At 38.8% G+C, this 15,881-nt stretch overlaps 1 protein-coding gene across 1 annotated transcript in view; it reads right to left on the bottom strand.

Moving 5' to 3' along the window:
• Positions 1–15,881, bottom strand: part of LOC306885119 (CUB and sushi domain-containing protein 2-like) — a gene marked incomplete at its 3' end in the record, with an annotated part of 288,472 nt that overhangs the window by 116,742 nt on the left and 155,849 nt on the right. The window contains 3 exon segments of the mRNA XM_079441463.1: positions 4,597–4,718; positions 10,448–10,572; positions 12,606–12,693. Of these exon segments, the coding sequence (XP_079297589.1) occupies positions 4,597–4,718; positions 10,448–10,572; positions 12,606–12,693 (335 nt within the window).

The raw sequence follows: 15,881 nt of genomic DNA on the forward strand, positions 1-15,881 counted from the left end.
TCACTGAGTGATTATAATGCAAAGGCTGATCCCAGCAAGTCAATACTCTGAGGCAGAGCATAAAACGTGACTATCATGCCACACTCAAACCTTCTTTATAGAAAGTCACACGACAGGACTCGGAAAACAAATCAGTCATTACAGAAAGTGATTCGATAATGTTTAGTCATCAAATGATTGCATAGACGATGAAGATCAGCCTCTTAATTTAGCAAACTTTGCATAATTATCATCATGTGATAGTTTTTTTTTTTTTTTTGTTGCAAAGCAAAAGCTAATATTCTACATGACAGGTAACATTAAATTTATGTGAGAGCAAACTTAAGTATTTAGACAAATATTTGTCATACATGTATTTATAAAAGCAGGTGAAATATTTGGCTATACATTACACATGAATCATTAAAAGCAGCATTTTTTGTCTAAATGTGGAAGGAAAAAAAAAACTATTGCAAATATTATATTAAATTTGTAAAATACTATTGTAAAAATCTCTATTACAAACACTACTACAATGTGGAATTGTTTCTTCACTTCATTATTATTCTTCTTATTAATAATTATAATTATTATATATTTTTTTCATTTATTCTGATTTATTCTGATAAGTAATTTTTATCACCATATTCTATACATGGTACAGTATAACCATGCAATATATCCTGTAATATACTGTACTTGGGTGTATTAGTTTAACCTTCTTTGAAGAGAGTTGCACAGCTTACCTCCACTCTCACCAATAGCTAAGTAAAAAGAGTGCAATATTTTTCTAGAGCTATATTAACAGCTTCGATATCCCAGTGACCAAAGAAAGCTGAGCTGATAAGCTGAAAAAATAAAATAAAATAAAAACAATTAAAATTAAATTAAATAATGAAATGAAAAATAAATAAATAACTATATAGAGACAAAACATCATAGAATATATAAATGAATTAATCACTCCTGAGGCTCTCAGACAAAAGACATTGTGACTACTGTTTCGCAGCTGAGAGCGATAATGCTCAAAGACTACATAGCAGGGAGCGGGACTTGTTGGAGGAACGAGGCTTTTTGTCAAAATGGAAGTCCTTGCAGAAGTGGAGTAGCAGATAATACCAGTCCACTGAATGATGATAGCGCACAGAACAAAAGAAGGACTGATAATTAAAAAAAGAAGAGGACAACAAAAGCAATCAGCCATGTCTTCTCATGAACAACTCATTCTCTATTATTGTGCCTTCTGGGGATCCTCCTTCTAAGGCAGAAATGCAGTGTCTAGACTCAGAGCTAATGTTTGTCTGTGAGCGGGGGATTCAGCCCGGTGAAGTTCCACATGCTGCCTTCCCTGCAGAGTTCTATCTGTTTCTCTCATTCATTAGTTCCAAGTTATGCTGTTTTCCAGCACCCGTCATTAGGCACCATGGTTGACATAAATAGAATGGACATATTTGAGTAGCAAGAGCATCTTTAAGTATAGCTCCGGGGAATCTGGTACTGATGCATTACAGACTCTGCTTCGTCTGAACTTCAGTGTGTTACTTGTTTTAGTTGATTAAACATATCACACTGCTAACCAAATGTCATTACATTTTCCTTGCACTTCATATAAGCACTTCAGTAGTTTATTAAATTCATCTACCCAATGACAATGTATTTATTGCATTAATGGCATTTTAGGATGGAAATAAGATTTTTATCATGTTTGGAATATAATGACGGGGCCTGTGGCTTAAACACATGTACGTTTTAAAGGTCCATCCAAATTATGCTATGGACATAATTGTACATAATTTGTAATGTACATATCTCTAAATCACTACTAAGTCTGGTGTGAGCAAGATTATTATATTATTATTATTGATAGAGATACTTTATTTAGCAAAGATGCATTAAATTGATCAAAGGTGACAGTAAAGATATTTATAATGTTGCAAAAGACTGAGCACTGAACATTAACAGATGTTTCTCTTCACAAAATAACATAAAATATCACTTAATTTTAATATTTACTCTCCATATCCAGTAATGTACAAATTATGCTGGGAATAAACAATTACCACCGAAATAAAACGGCATAATTGAGCCAATTCTCTTAAAAGAAATAGGTTGCCTTCTTTCCTGTGGATAGCATCATGTCGAGAAGAGGCTGTGATCTGCACTGTGAGGGTAAATCTGTAATCCGTCTGAATGAAAAATGCAACTTTATTCTTTGCCACTAGGTGCTGCTTTTGGAGCAGTAAAAATAGCTGTTTCCCTGGTAACGGCTGTACACAAAGCAGCATTGCACTCATAAATGCTGCTGTATCAGGCATTACAGGTATGATGAAATGGAAATGAATTCGACCAATCACCGCAGACTAGCATCACGCAAAGGAGGGGTTTGGAAAAATAAATCGTTGCGCAAATAAGGTAAAAACAAATGCATATTATAAGACAATGACAAACCTTACATGCATGTCAACCTGTTGTTGGGGATTCCCAAAACCAAAAGATGAACCTTTCATAAGCCATAATATGGGCACTTTAATAAAATATACATACATACTATATATACATAATATACATACTATTTTTAATTATCACCTTCATTTTTTAAATGAAAATTGCAAGACTGATGATTAATTTTTTTTTACAGTGTATTCACCAAATAATCCTAAAAAAATGCATAGTTTTCACAAAAAATATTAAGCAGCACAAATTTTCAGCACTGATAATACAAAGGAATGTTTCTTGAGCAGCAAATCAGCATATTCAAATGATTTCTGAAGAATCATGTAACACTGAAGACTGGAGTAATGATGCTGAAAATTCAGCATTGCATCACAGGAATAGATCGGAATTTTTGCAATCCATTAAATTTTAAATTGTAATAATATTTCACAATATTACTGTTTTAGCTGTAGCCTATTTTTGATCAAATAAATGCATTCTAGGTGTGTATAGGAGATTTATTTCGAAAACAAAATCTTTACCTTTTTATCCTGAAAAGCTACACATGACTAAAAGTTTTGGCAAGAAGGTTTGGTGTCTGTAAAGAATCCCAACAGTTGTCACAAATTCACCTTATTTATAGCAAAATAGTATTCTTATAGCATTTACCATTTTTCAGACAGACTGCTAAATCCTCTGTTAAACAGCTAAGTGCACGTGGTCCCATCTCAACCCAACGCTGAATGACACAGGAACTGATATGTCAGACAACACCACTTTGTTTACACTACAAATGACTTAGATATATACTGGCTGCTTCCAACACAATTTAATGCAAAAAAAAACAAAAAAACTTCCCTTTAAATGTTCATTATGCATCAACAAATGCTAAATGATGTCAAACTGTAGCTAACTGTGATGCTATAGGATTTAACAGCTGCTGGGATCTCTCCGCACTGGGACAGTCTTTGGCTCAGGCAGCAAACCAGCTGCAGTGAAATCAAAAGCTCATTGTCAGGTACATTTCATACGGCCCCGGTTCTGCCTCAGTCTCACAGCTAACCTCGCGTCTTTTCCGGGTACTATTGTGTCAGAACGAAAATAGAATGTCCCTACGGTTGTAAAGAGCAAAAACAGCAATGTTCCATCTTCATCTGTGCCCGGCTCTCCAACTGTGACAGTGTGAAGCTGAACTGTCCTTTACACACAGGATGAAATAGCGCACTGGGCAGCAGAGAACAAGCAGGGGGCACTGATAGAGCCGCTCTACCCCGTTCCATTTGCCCTCCATCTCTCGCTCCCCTTCTCTCCCAACTGAGTCATGGTGATGAGGGGAGAGATTTGTAAAGCCATTTATTTGAAACTAGATAACGGAAATCTGGCAAGCCAGTAAGAAAATGGCCTTGAACTCGACGCCAAAGTCATGACACAGACAGCGCCACAGTTTTTGTCTCTACCGTGGTATATCTGCTCGAATGTAGTTTTCTTTATCTTCCATTCTCCTTTAATATAACCGTCAGTGCTTCATTTTTTTATGAGTGTGTAGATATCTGGATATTGTATATCATCTCTCAATATCTGTGTATCCTTCCCCTTGCAGTTATTAGCAGGCCCACATGGAAACTGTTCCCACAGAGATCTCTTTAAATTTCCTTAGGATAATTTACAAAGTTGTCCCCTGTGTGTTTGTTTATTAAATATTTTGGCTCATTTGAAAATGCCTTCAGTTTCCAATAACATTAGCTCTATGTTGTGCACTAATGTTCAAAAGTTTGGGGAGAGTAAGATTTTTTTATTACTCTTATTCAGAAAAGGCACGTTAAATTGTTCAAAAGTGACAGTAAAGACACTTATAATGTCACAAAAAACATGTTTACTGAGCATCAAATCAGCATATTAGAATGATTTCTGGAAGATCTTGTGACACTGAAGACTGGAGTAATTGCTTCTGAAATTGTCATCACATAAATACATTTTAAAATATTAAAATTGAAAGAAAAAAAATACTTTTAAGGTTATTACAGCTTTTACTGATCAAATAAATGATGCCTTGGTAAGCTTAAGACACTTCTTTAAACTCACTGAACCCAATCTTTTGAATGGTAGTGTGCATTTTACCATGTTTAAATAAGATAAAATAAGCTCAATATGAATACACTAGTTATGTTTTTTGGAAGCATTTACCTTGGAAGGGTCTGAAGCTGTGATGATCCAGGTGCAGTTAGCGTTGTTGTCATACTGTACTGGGAAGTTTGGGGAGGTGATGATGCCACTCGGGCCACGGAGCTGACCGCCACACATAGGAGCTGAAAGAGGAGAGACAAATCATCCAGTTTGACTCTTCAGGGAGTGAAACAACAACCCATCTATGAAAGATTTTAAGCTTTTAAGAGGAAAAAAAAAGATAAAGACCACTTCAGCAACAAATATCACAGTAACAGTTATCCGAACAACAGAATAGAAAGAAATGTTATCACACTATACTGAAAGTCACTGATACTTCAAACATGGGATACATTTTTTTTTCTGTTCGCATTTAGTTGTCACACAGAACATTTTTTTATTAGGGTTAGAGCTCAACTCTGCAGGAAAGTGGATCTCGCGAGCCAGATTTGATTATCCCTGCTATAGAATAAACCTAAAATGAAAAGCAAGAGGACCGCAAACAATGTTGAGTTCAACAGACAGACTCACAAAAACTATTTTTCTAAATGCCACTCTTACTATACCCTATCCATACCACTTTCAAAGATTGTGATTGGCTTGTGGACCTACAGATGGAATGTAACAAAATCTTAAGTTATTAAAAAAGCACACGTATAAAGGCTTAGCCTTTGGCTGCAGTCAATATTTCGCACTTGATTATTGTTACCTATCTCGGGTTGTTGGTTTTGATTGGACCAGTGTATGACCTGAATGTTCAATGACCTTACCAATGACTTGTTGAGTGCTTGACTTTTCTATGACTCACTGAGTTAAAGCGAGGAGGACTTTAAATACCTCGTCGAATGAAAGCACTCGATGTCTAATGAGAAGGGAGGGCACAGCCAGCGTGTTTGCACTAAATGAATGTTTCTGCAGGTCTGGGACCAGCTGGAGCTTTTAATGAGCTATGTCTGAGGTGAGCTCCTCAGGGCCTCTCCTGCCACACACACACACACACACTCGCAAAGTTTCCTCAAACACTTTAAGGTGGGCTGACATTAAAGAACAAAAGTCTTTGGAAAGTTAATTACCATCAGGGCCGGCTGACCCCAATTTTCACCTTCACAACATAATTCACAACATGCAGCTTTTTGCTTTAAAGGTTTGGGGTTTGCTAATAACGCACAATCATTGATAGCATTTTTATCATCATACATATTGGGGTATAAGAAATTCTCAATGAGAGAACTTCTGGGATCATCCCAACTAATATTTTGGGCACTTATGATTATAATATGAGGCTATAAAAATAAAATAAAATAAAAACCATTGACCATTAGAAAACGATTCTGTACAAGTTATTTGGATGTCATACAGAAACATGCCTGCAATGTTCTAGAAATGTTTATGGCTATAAAATCAAAAATAACCATCATATAACATTCTGCAGAAATTATTATTTAGGCCCCGTTTACACTAGTGCATTTTCATTTTAAAACGGCATTTACACTTACACTACACAACCTAAAACCTATGTCACGTGACCATTCATCCAGGTACAAACCATAGATGTATAGGTAGATTCCCTATTATAGAGTTGGCGGATGTGTCTACGTGCTTGGAGCGGTCGATTGGGGATTCTACTAATGCATTTCTATGGCTACAACAATGAGCATGATGTTATTGTTTACATGGTCGTCAAGGATACGCAGAGCAAATGTGGGCAGTGGCCAACAAAGCCATCGTTTTCAAAACTCTCCGTTTTGTTCCGTTTACACTTAAACACAACCCCAGAGTTTTCAAACTGAAACGGGATCTGCAGTGTTTTCAAAAGTCTCTGTTTTCGAGGGTCGAAAAGCTGGAGTAGTGTACAGTAAACGGCAGGCGTAACCGTAGCAAAAGTTATGCATTTTAAAACGAAAATGCACTAGTGCAAACAGGGCCTTAGATATCACACAGAACCCTCCTAGCAATATTCTGAATTGGTTGCAAAAATAAAAAGGTAACACTGTACTTTAGGTACCAGTTCTCACTATTAAAATGGACCTTAAAATGAAGGGTGAACAATAAAAATAACCATTAGATAACATTGTATAGAAGTTATTTTTGGTTGACACAACATTATGGAATTTTAAATTTTTGATAAACAAAAAACAAAACATTAGATCGCAAACTAAGTTAATCGATTAAAAAAAAGCATCATTTAACTGCATCATTCCATGTATGTTCGCATTTAGTCGTCACACAGAAGCTTACCTGCAAAGTTCTGTAAATGTCAGTTTATGGCAAATTAAATTAAATGAGATCAAATGAAATAAAACACAAAACAAAAAATAAAATAAATAAAAGTACAAGTTCTTATTTGTTCGTCACATAGAGCCTTGCATTTCAGCCCAGGCCCTATGGGCCCCGACTTTTTTAACGCCCCTAGGGCCGTTCAGGGCAAATTTTAACATCATAGTTCAGACTAGTTTCAGTCTTCTCCTTATTTTTATATTTTAGACATCCATCAATTAGTGATGAAAAAACTTGCTGCGCTGGTGGAACCAACACGACTGTGCTACCGCGACTGTCAAGACCGGCTCAACGGTTTAGAGTCTCCTCTAGAAGCAGCAGCGAGCGTGCCATCAGAACAGCTGAAGAGTTCTGCGTTCAAATGCAGGGCTAAAGCTTGCTGCAAAGCCCCAGCAAAAGTAATTACCATGAATGTGTCATGGGGAAATAGTAAGGAGATACTTTAATTATTTACTAATAAACTGTGTCAGTGTCGCAAAGATGAAGATGACGATCCTGACTCGCCATCTCCACATTAGACGTGCCTTTAGAGTTTTTGTTTTCGATCTGATTTATTTCATTAAGTAGTCATTTTCAAAACTTTGTATAGATATATTAATCATGTCTGTGAGGCATGTATTCACTGAGTTTCGGTTCATTTTTGTGAAGTGATCCTGTGCAAGTTCGAGACAGCAGAAAGCGCATCAAGTCGTGATGATTTGAGAAGGCTAAATTGATCAAATATAGGATATGACCAGCTGACTGTCTGCCGCTGGCCGCTTTGTCATTACTTTAAAGGTCCCATATTGTACACCTTTCTGGAGTTTTATTTTAGGGTTTGATGCCCTTAAGAATACATATTTGCGGTATAAGTACCAAAAACCATCTCAATATATTTTTACAGCTCTTCTTTCAGGAGCTCTGCTAAAAACAGGTCGATTTTGGCCTGTCTAATTAATATTCATGAGCCTCTCCTCTGATTGGCCTGTTGTTTTCTGAGTGACGCACGGCTAGGCCAACCACAGGTAACTAGTTAGGGTCGACGTCACAATTACGTCACCGCGCTAAGCTGGAAGGAAAACAAAGGGAGAACTGGAGACGGCCCATTCAGTAATTCTGATGAGCTGTCGGACAAGGGACGGGCCAGGGACGGGCTAGGGCCTAAATTTGAGGCCCATGTAGGGCTCTATCATCACCTACACTTAACTGCAACATTCTGGAAATTTAAGGTTATCGTCTATAAAATAAAACAAAAATAGCTGTTAGATCACATTTGAAGGTATTATTAAATTGTCACACTCACACACACAAAATCTGGAGTTCTGGAAATGTTAGTTAATGGTTATAAAAATAAAACAAACAAAAAATACCCATTAGGTAACATTTTGTATAAGTTCTTATTAGGCTGTCATGTAAAATAACCTCCCTCCAATGTTCTGGAAATGTTAGTTTAGGGTTACAAAAATAAAACACAATGAACATTCTGAGAGTTGGTTTCAAGGAATACAAGGTACCAAGAGAATATGCTGAAGAGACTGCAGGGATTGTAATCAAAATCAAAAATGAACCAACATACTCCCCAACATAATAATCATGCTATAAGAAGATGATATATATTAGCAGGGGCTCAGCTGTGAAATAATCCAAGTGCATTTAAGTTGTAAGGACAGTGCTGCAATAAGATAATTATTTAAAGTTGACCTAATTCAGGCTGAATTTGATCAAATTAGATTCAGGCTAACAGTTCCAAGACCCTGGATTTCCCAAAGCACATTTCAAGTGTCAGATGTAAAGCCTGTGATAGAGGGAACAAAATGCTGGGGAGTTAGAAAATAGACAGGGATACAGTACAAAGAGTTACTTCAAGCCACTGGACCAAAATCAGCATTAAATGGCCACAACCAAAACTCATTGCTCATGATATATTGTGTATTTCAGGTTCTATTAAGGATTAAGGATTGATTTGATTTCTAAATAGCTAATAAAAAAGACACAAATGTATTTTATAGATTTCTCGTGCAAGTCCTGGATCCTTTAAAATCCTGCAAATCACGGAAACATTGCTACACACAGAGAGAGAAAACCTCAAGGACACACTATTATCATTATTGAACTTTTTATGCTAGTATTTATGTATTTAGCGACAATGATTTATGAGCGCTTTTTCTGTGGCGCCATTACTAATTATTCTCATGATTCAGATTTTCCTGGTGAAAAGGAGCAAGTGATGAAGAAACGGGTTCTGGGGAGAAATAGTTAAATATCAACCCTTTTCACATGAGTAATGGGGCTGATAAGGGAACTTGGTCCATCTGGTGATTCCGACAGTTTCCCAATTCCAGGTCCATTTTCCCTCTTTCCACAAGCCCACAGTGATGTGCCAAAAACTGATCGTTAAATAATCAAAAACAAAGGCAACTGGTGCAATCCATCACAAAGCTATCCAACTAACTTTCTCCCAAAGATTGTCAAGCCTGAGGGGTCCATAGTGGCAAAGTGGTGTAAGAGACTGGATATGTAACTCTAATGAAAGACTAAGAGTCCGCAGCTGGCCAAGCAGCTCAGGAGAAATTAATCGATATGAAGTAGAAGTGAGCATGTAAAATGTGAGCAGGTATATTCTCTTACGGTACCATACCACTGACAGGTTCTGCTGCATTAAGATGCATGGCGTTGGTACCACAACTAAATGCCAGACTCACAGTTCAATTTACGGTGCAAGGCAAAGGTGGCAGTATTGTGGACAGCATCTCTCTGGGGATGTGACAGTTGCTGCAGGAATGAAGTCCTGGGGGCTGTCCTAGCCAATCAAAGTCAGAAATTAAGTAAGGCTCAATAAAGTAATTAATCGGAGCCTGGTGAGGCTAAATAAGCTGATTACTGCCTGAGCGATAGCATCTCTTATTTCTTAGGAAATCTGCTTTAGAGATCTGTTGTCATCCTCTCCATTTCCTCTCTCTCATCTCTTGCTTTTTTCCCCCTCATTGTCCTCTTTCATTGTCAGGTCATTAATCAAGGCCTTTTAACTCTACACTGAGATTTCAACTAATTCAACCATTTGTTAAACAAAAGGGCTTATATATTCTGTGATAAATTTGTTTGTTGTAAATATGGCATGAGACTTTATCAGGGTACATGAATGGGGTTAATTTGCATTAGTTCATTTAGTTCAGAGGTTCTAGTTTGTTCTGATGGGGTCATGAACAGCAGGAAATAAGCAATGCAAAATGAAAACAATAAAATGCATCTAACCATGAAATCATGATACAAATAGAGAAAAGGGCCTACCAAACATTCAAAAGAAGAAAATTCTCCCTATAGATTCTATCATTAACGTCATAGGCCTTAATCTGTTCAGCCTAAAATCTATATTTTGTGTGTGTGTGTGTGTGTGTATTTGTGTGAATTCAAAACCTATCACTTGATACAAGATACCCAAATTAGGTAAGTGCCAAAATGGTTGGATTGTGTGACGTGACAAAACAAAATAAAATAAAATAAAATTAAATTAAATTAACTGTTTGTTTAATAATTTGATTAGCTTGTGAACTATTTTGAACAAAGGTAAAGTCTGGAGGAAAAAACAATGAAATAAAATATTTCCAAAGTGATATACCTCTGCAGATAGGCCGGTCATCACTCCAGCCAACATAACTGTCCGTAACTCGCAGGCAGGTGATGCTTTTAGACCCCTGAAGCTCATAACCTTCGTCACAAGAAAAGTGCACGGTAGCACCCCGCCTGCAAAAGGAAAAGACTATAATTTTGCAAGCATACCAACCCATACATCTATAAATTCTACATTATGTACATTCTGTACAGTCAGTCAGCCATTATGGCAAAATAAATCTCGACCGAGTAATCAGGCCCCCGATGTTGAAGTTTATTCAGCGATAATGACTGGCCGGCTGCACATTATCCTATATTACACGGCTGCTTAGCAAATAAATAAATAAATGGACATGAATATATTACTTGAAAGTATTGCATTTTGTGAGAAAGAGAGCAACAGCAGAGTGCTATGAGAGACATGAAACTAGCACAGGAGATTGGTAGTCAGGAATAATGATCAAATATGCAGTTTATCAGTCACTGTATGCAGATATCTGACTGCAGAATGATGCTACCGATGAATCAGATTCAACTGGGTTTCATATATAATTCTATTCACCCCCTTTGGAAAAGAAAGAGAGGGGAAAAACACCATCTTCTATCATTAGCCTGCTTTCTTTTCCAACTTCCAAAATGCTGATGCTTCACAGCAGTTCCCAACCAGCACACATGTGATGGTATCTGTTCATGGCTAAATCAAATATCATAAATACCCTGTCTCTCCTGCCCGGCAGCAGTGGTCCTGTCTGATCTCAGTAATGGACAGCCTTTGGGAAACTGTGATGTGCGTTTCCAGATGCGTTTCCCATTACCTAGCCGCTGATGAAGGGGTGCTCAGGTAGCCGGAGCTAAGAACATTCCACTAAAAAAGTTTCGATTGTCTTTCACTTCGCCGCTACGATTGCCCTGAGAGCTAGCGAGTGTAAAATGGATTGTCCTCATTTGTCTGTGTTAGAATCCTCTGGGGCGCTGCCATTCACCCTGCGGGGGGATGCTGACAGCCTAACTTGCACCGCAGGCCACTATGTAGCAGCACAGTGCCTGGAAATGATACTACTATTGCTCTGTCCCCACTCAATTAAATAGGTCCGGACCTCTGTCTCATTTTCAATCTCCTTCCCTCTCTGTCCTCTTTTTTGATCATAAATGATGGTTAACATTCACTTGGTTTCACTCCCAGGTCATTCCTACTGTCCCCTTCATTTATGTCTTAATATAGTGAGTGAAATGTTTTAAAGGGACAACTCACCCAAAAATGAAAATTCTGTCATTAATTACTCACCCTCATTACAAACCCAAAATACTGTGTCTTGTAAATATTGCTTTAATTTAAAATATGTACACGTTTTTCCACTGTTCTCAATATCTGTATTATTCTGTTAAAGGGATAGTTTAAGGTTAAAGGGACACCAAAAAAAAAAAAAAAAATACTGTCATCATTCATTCACCCTCTTGTTGTTCCAAACGTCTAAGATTTACTTTCTTCAGTGGAGCATAAAATAAGCTATTTGAAGAATGTAACCAAACAGTTTGTTTGTTCATTTGTTTATTTAATTATGACTATTTTTGGAACCAAAATGTTTTGGTTTTGGTACGAGGGTCAGCAGTAAAACTTTCAATTTTGTGTTAACTATAACTTTAAGTCTTTTGCCATTTCCCTTTAACTGATAGCCAAATTCTTTATGACATCACACTCCAGGAAGTGACATCATTGTAATGGTAAGACAAAATCAATGATTCTGTGATATTTGTATTGGTGTCTCAATTAAAAGCATTCCACCATTCATCATTATTGATAAAAGTAAATATAAAAGGGGATATTATCCTTATGTTTTATGTAAATACAGCATAAACATGTTTTTATACATAAGGCACTGAAAAACCTTCCTCTCTTTCTTTCCATCTCTCTCTCTCTCTCTCCTTCTCCTCTTGTTGTGACCTTTGGGAGCCCACAGCCCATGTTTATGCTGATCAAATATCCTCACTGAGCCCTGAGAATTAAAAGGCCAATGAGAAATTAAACAGGTGCCCACCTCCTGCATCTCTTGCTATTCATCATCCTGGCATTACAAACACTAAATTAACTGCACTCCTCTTCCCTCTCTCCTCCTTGTCCTCTCAGTGGACTATTTTAATAAGTAATCCATAAACTCATTTCTCACCTGAAATCAGAGCCTTTTCTTTTGCCCCTCTCTGGGATTCCTGGGTCTGGACACATGTTGTGTCCTTGCGCCACCCCCATCTGCGATACTACAAATGACACAACGGGAGATTTTTTTTTGGTATTTATGAAACAGCAGGATAGGATGGATGTCATAAAAACACATTAAATGGTTATACTTTTATGAATCTTGACTCAACATTTGTGAGGTTTATTCATATGATGACAAATATTCTTTTAAGTGAATAGTTTAAGTTTAACACTTGATAAATAACAAGTGAACCACTTCAGTTGAACCCTGTGGTGAGTGGGGCGGGGCCATGGGAACGGAGCGAGGCCGGTGGAGTTAATGATAATGAGCGACACCTGCGACACTCACCGGTCTCGAGTCCCACGGAGGAGCTCCGGAAGGATAAAAGGAGGATTGACGACAGTGGAAGACGAGAGAGGACCGGGCCTGGATTTTATTTTGTGTTTTGTGTGCGGCAGTCGTCCGTGAGGGGCTGCCGCTGTACTTTTACGTTTGTTTATTTTGGTTATTAAATCTTTGAATGTTTGCCGGTTCCCGCCTCCTTCTTCCCTACCTACGAACTTTGTTACATAGGTGCCGAAACAAAGGAAGGAGGGACACGCTGTCAGAGAGCCCTCGCTGCTGAGGGGGATCGCGGTGCTGAGGAGATCGGGCAGCAGGGAGTAGCGGGGACGGCCGCTGGCTGCCCGAGGCGACGGTGGTGCTGGAGCGATGGAACATCAGGTGGGACGGAAGACTCGCTGCCGTGTTCCTGGGTCGAGGAGGGGGGCTGCCGTCCGAGAGGGAGCGGAGGAGTCGGCGCCATTCGCCGAGTGGCCGTAGCCTGCTGCCATCCGCCATGATGGGGAGGAGCAGGGAATGGGGGACTCGCTGCCGGCTGCCCTCGACCGGAGGAGCCATCGCCGTCCGCCAGGAGGCGGAGCGTCGAGCCGTCCACCAAAGAGGTCCAGTACCATCGCATGGCACCGCGAGTGAGAGCCTCTCAGCTGGTTGAGGACCAACCAGCAGTGTGTGTCCGGGAACCGGACCGAATTTTTATTTTTTTTCCTCTCTCCCCTCTCTCGTCTCTGTCACTCCTCATCCTTCCGTCTCCTTTTCTCTCGCCTCGTCTGTCCGTACCCCCAGGTACGCCGCGGCCGCCCTGACGGATCCCCCCCAGGAAGGAGGAGGAGGAGGAGGAGGAGGGGGGGTAGAGCGCAGTCTTGAGGGTACCCCCCGGCCTGCGAGGGGCGATGGGGGTATGTGGTGAGTGGGGCGGGGCCGAGAGCCGTGGGAACGGAGCGAGGCCGGTGGAGTTAATGATAATGAGCGACACCTGCGACACTCACCGGTCTCGAGTCCCACGGAGGAGCTCCGGAAGGATAAAAGGAGGAGTGACGACAATGGAAGACGAGAGAGGACCAGGCCTGGATTTTATTTTGTGTTTTGTGTGCGGCAGTCGTCCGTGAGGGGCTGCCGCTATACTTTTACGTTTGTTTATTTTGGTTATTAAATCTTTGAATGTTTGCCGGTTCCCGTCTCCTTCTTCCCGAATCTACGAACTTTGTTACAAACCCCTTTGACAAAGTTTATATTTCAATAATTTAACAACATATTTGCATGTTCATAGTTCTTTGATGATGGTTAATTGACAAATATCATGTAAGTTAAAAAAAAAAAACTTTTACAATTTGGTCTTCACTCTGAGGATCTTTGTTATTTAACTATTATAATTCATGGAATTATAATATGATTAAAATATACATTTTAACATTATTAATCATAACCTAATTGAGGCCAACCATAACCTAATTGAGTGGAACCATTCAAAATGAATTCATAGTTTATTCATACTGTTATCGTGACATCCCTTCAATTCAAAATATTGGCCTATACATAATTCATTTAATTATATGGTGTAATTCAGATGTGATTATTTTAAAGGGGTCATATGATACTATTTTAAATATAATTTTTTGTGTATTTGGTGTAACAGAATATGTTGACATGCTTTAATGTTAAAAAAACACATTATTTTTCAAATACGGTACATTATTGTAGTTCCTCTATGCCCTCTCTCAAACGCGTCGTTTTCTACAAAGGCTCTTCCTCCAACAAGTGCAGTCTGCTCTGATTGGCCAACTGACCCAGTGCATTGTGATTGGCCGAACACCACAAGCACGCGTTGGAAATGTAACGCCCCTTACCATAATTGCAAGCTTCAGCTTTCAAGTTAGTTTTACCATCAGTTCAAGTCCGAAAGGGGAACAGAGTCGCGTGACAGACACAGTGATGATGCTCGTATGTATTTGCAGTACACAAGCCGCAGTTAAGACGATTTCTGACGGGCTGTAGACTCCGCTGTGATGTGACCCTGTTCCCCTCACACACACACACAATGAGTTATGTGCAAAACTCTGCATTTGAACGGTCAATAGCAAATACTTGAACTAATAACAAAACATACTTACAGTTGCTGATTCAGAAGTGCCAGATTGTCATAGCAAAGTTAGAATTGCCCCCTTTGTTTTCTTTTAGAAATAGCCTTCGTGCATAGCCAGCCTTGTACTCTAACTTAATAGGTTCAAAAAAATGTCGTCCATAAAGTGTGTTGCACAAATTCAAACATTTGGGTTGTACTGTTGTGTTGTAAACAAATCTTAACCAATGATTCCTAATTGCATCTACTTTTGGAAGGCCAAATAAAGTGCTTTTGCTTTCACATAGAAACAGACAGCGTCTCCCTGACATGGCTGCATCAACACTACTACGCCTTCTTTCTTTGCGTGAACATTTGTGCGGCATTATGCAAATATTTCCACATCGTGACATGTCGGAGCGTGTTTGAATGAGCCATTTTAGGGGGGCGTGGACGAGTCTTAACTTTTATAAAGAATATCTCTTTGGGTTTGAGACTTTAGTCTTTGCAACTTTAGGGATCTCATCTATGCACGAACAGCTTGTAACACTCCAAAGCGAAAGGAAAACTTGAAATCGGATCATATGACCCCTTTATGAGTTAACTGATTTATCTTCATTTTCAAAATTCATACATTTTCATTTTCCTTTTCTTTGCTAAACCTAATAAAAACACTGTTCTTAAAGGGCTTTCATCTTGCCCTCCTATTTTTGATGGTGGGGGAAAAAAAAGGCCAAATTCTGCCTAAAATCTAAGATACTAAAGATTACCATCTGGTTTATTGACCTGCTGCATAAAAGGAGCATCACGCTTACAACTGTGCAGTTGGTCTGAACATCAGCATGGAT

Source organism: Barbus barbus (genome assembly GCF_936440315.1).
Source record: "Barbus barbus genome assembly, chromosome: 19".
Taxonomy (NCBI): Eukaryota; Metazoa; Chordata; class Actinopteri; order Cypriniformes; family Cyprinidae; genus Barbus; species Barbus barbus.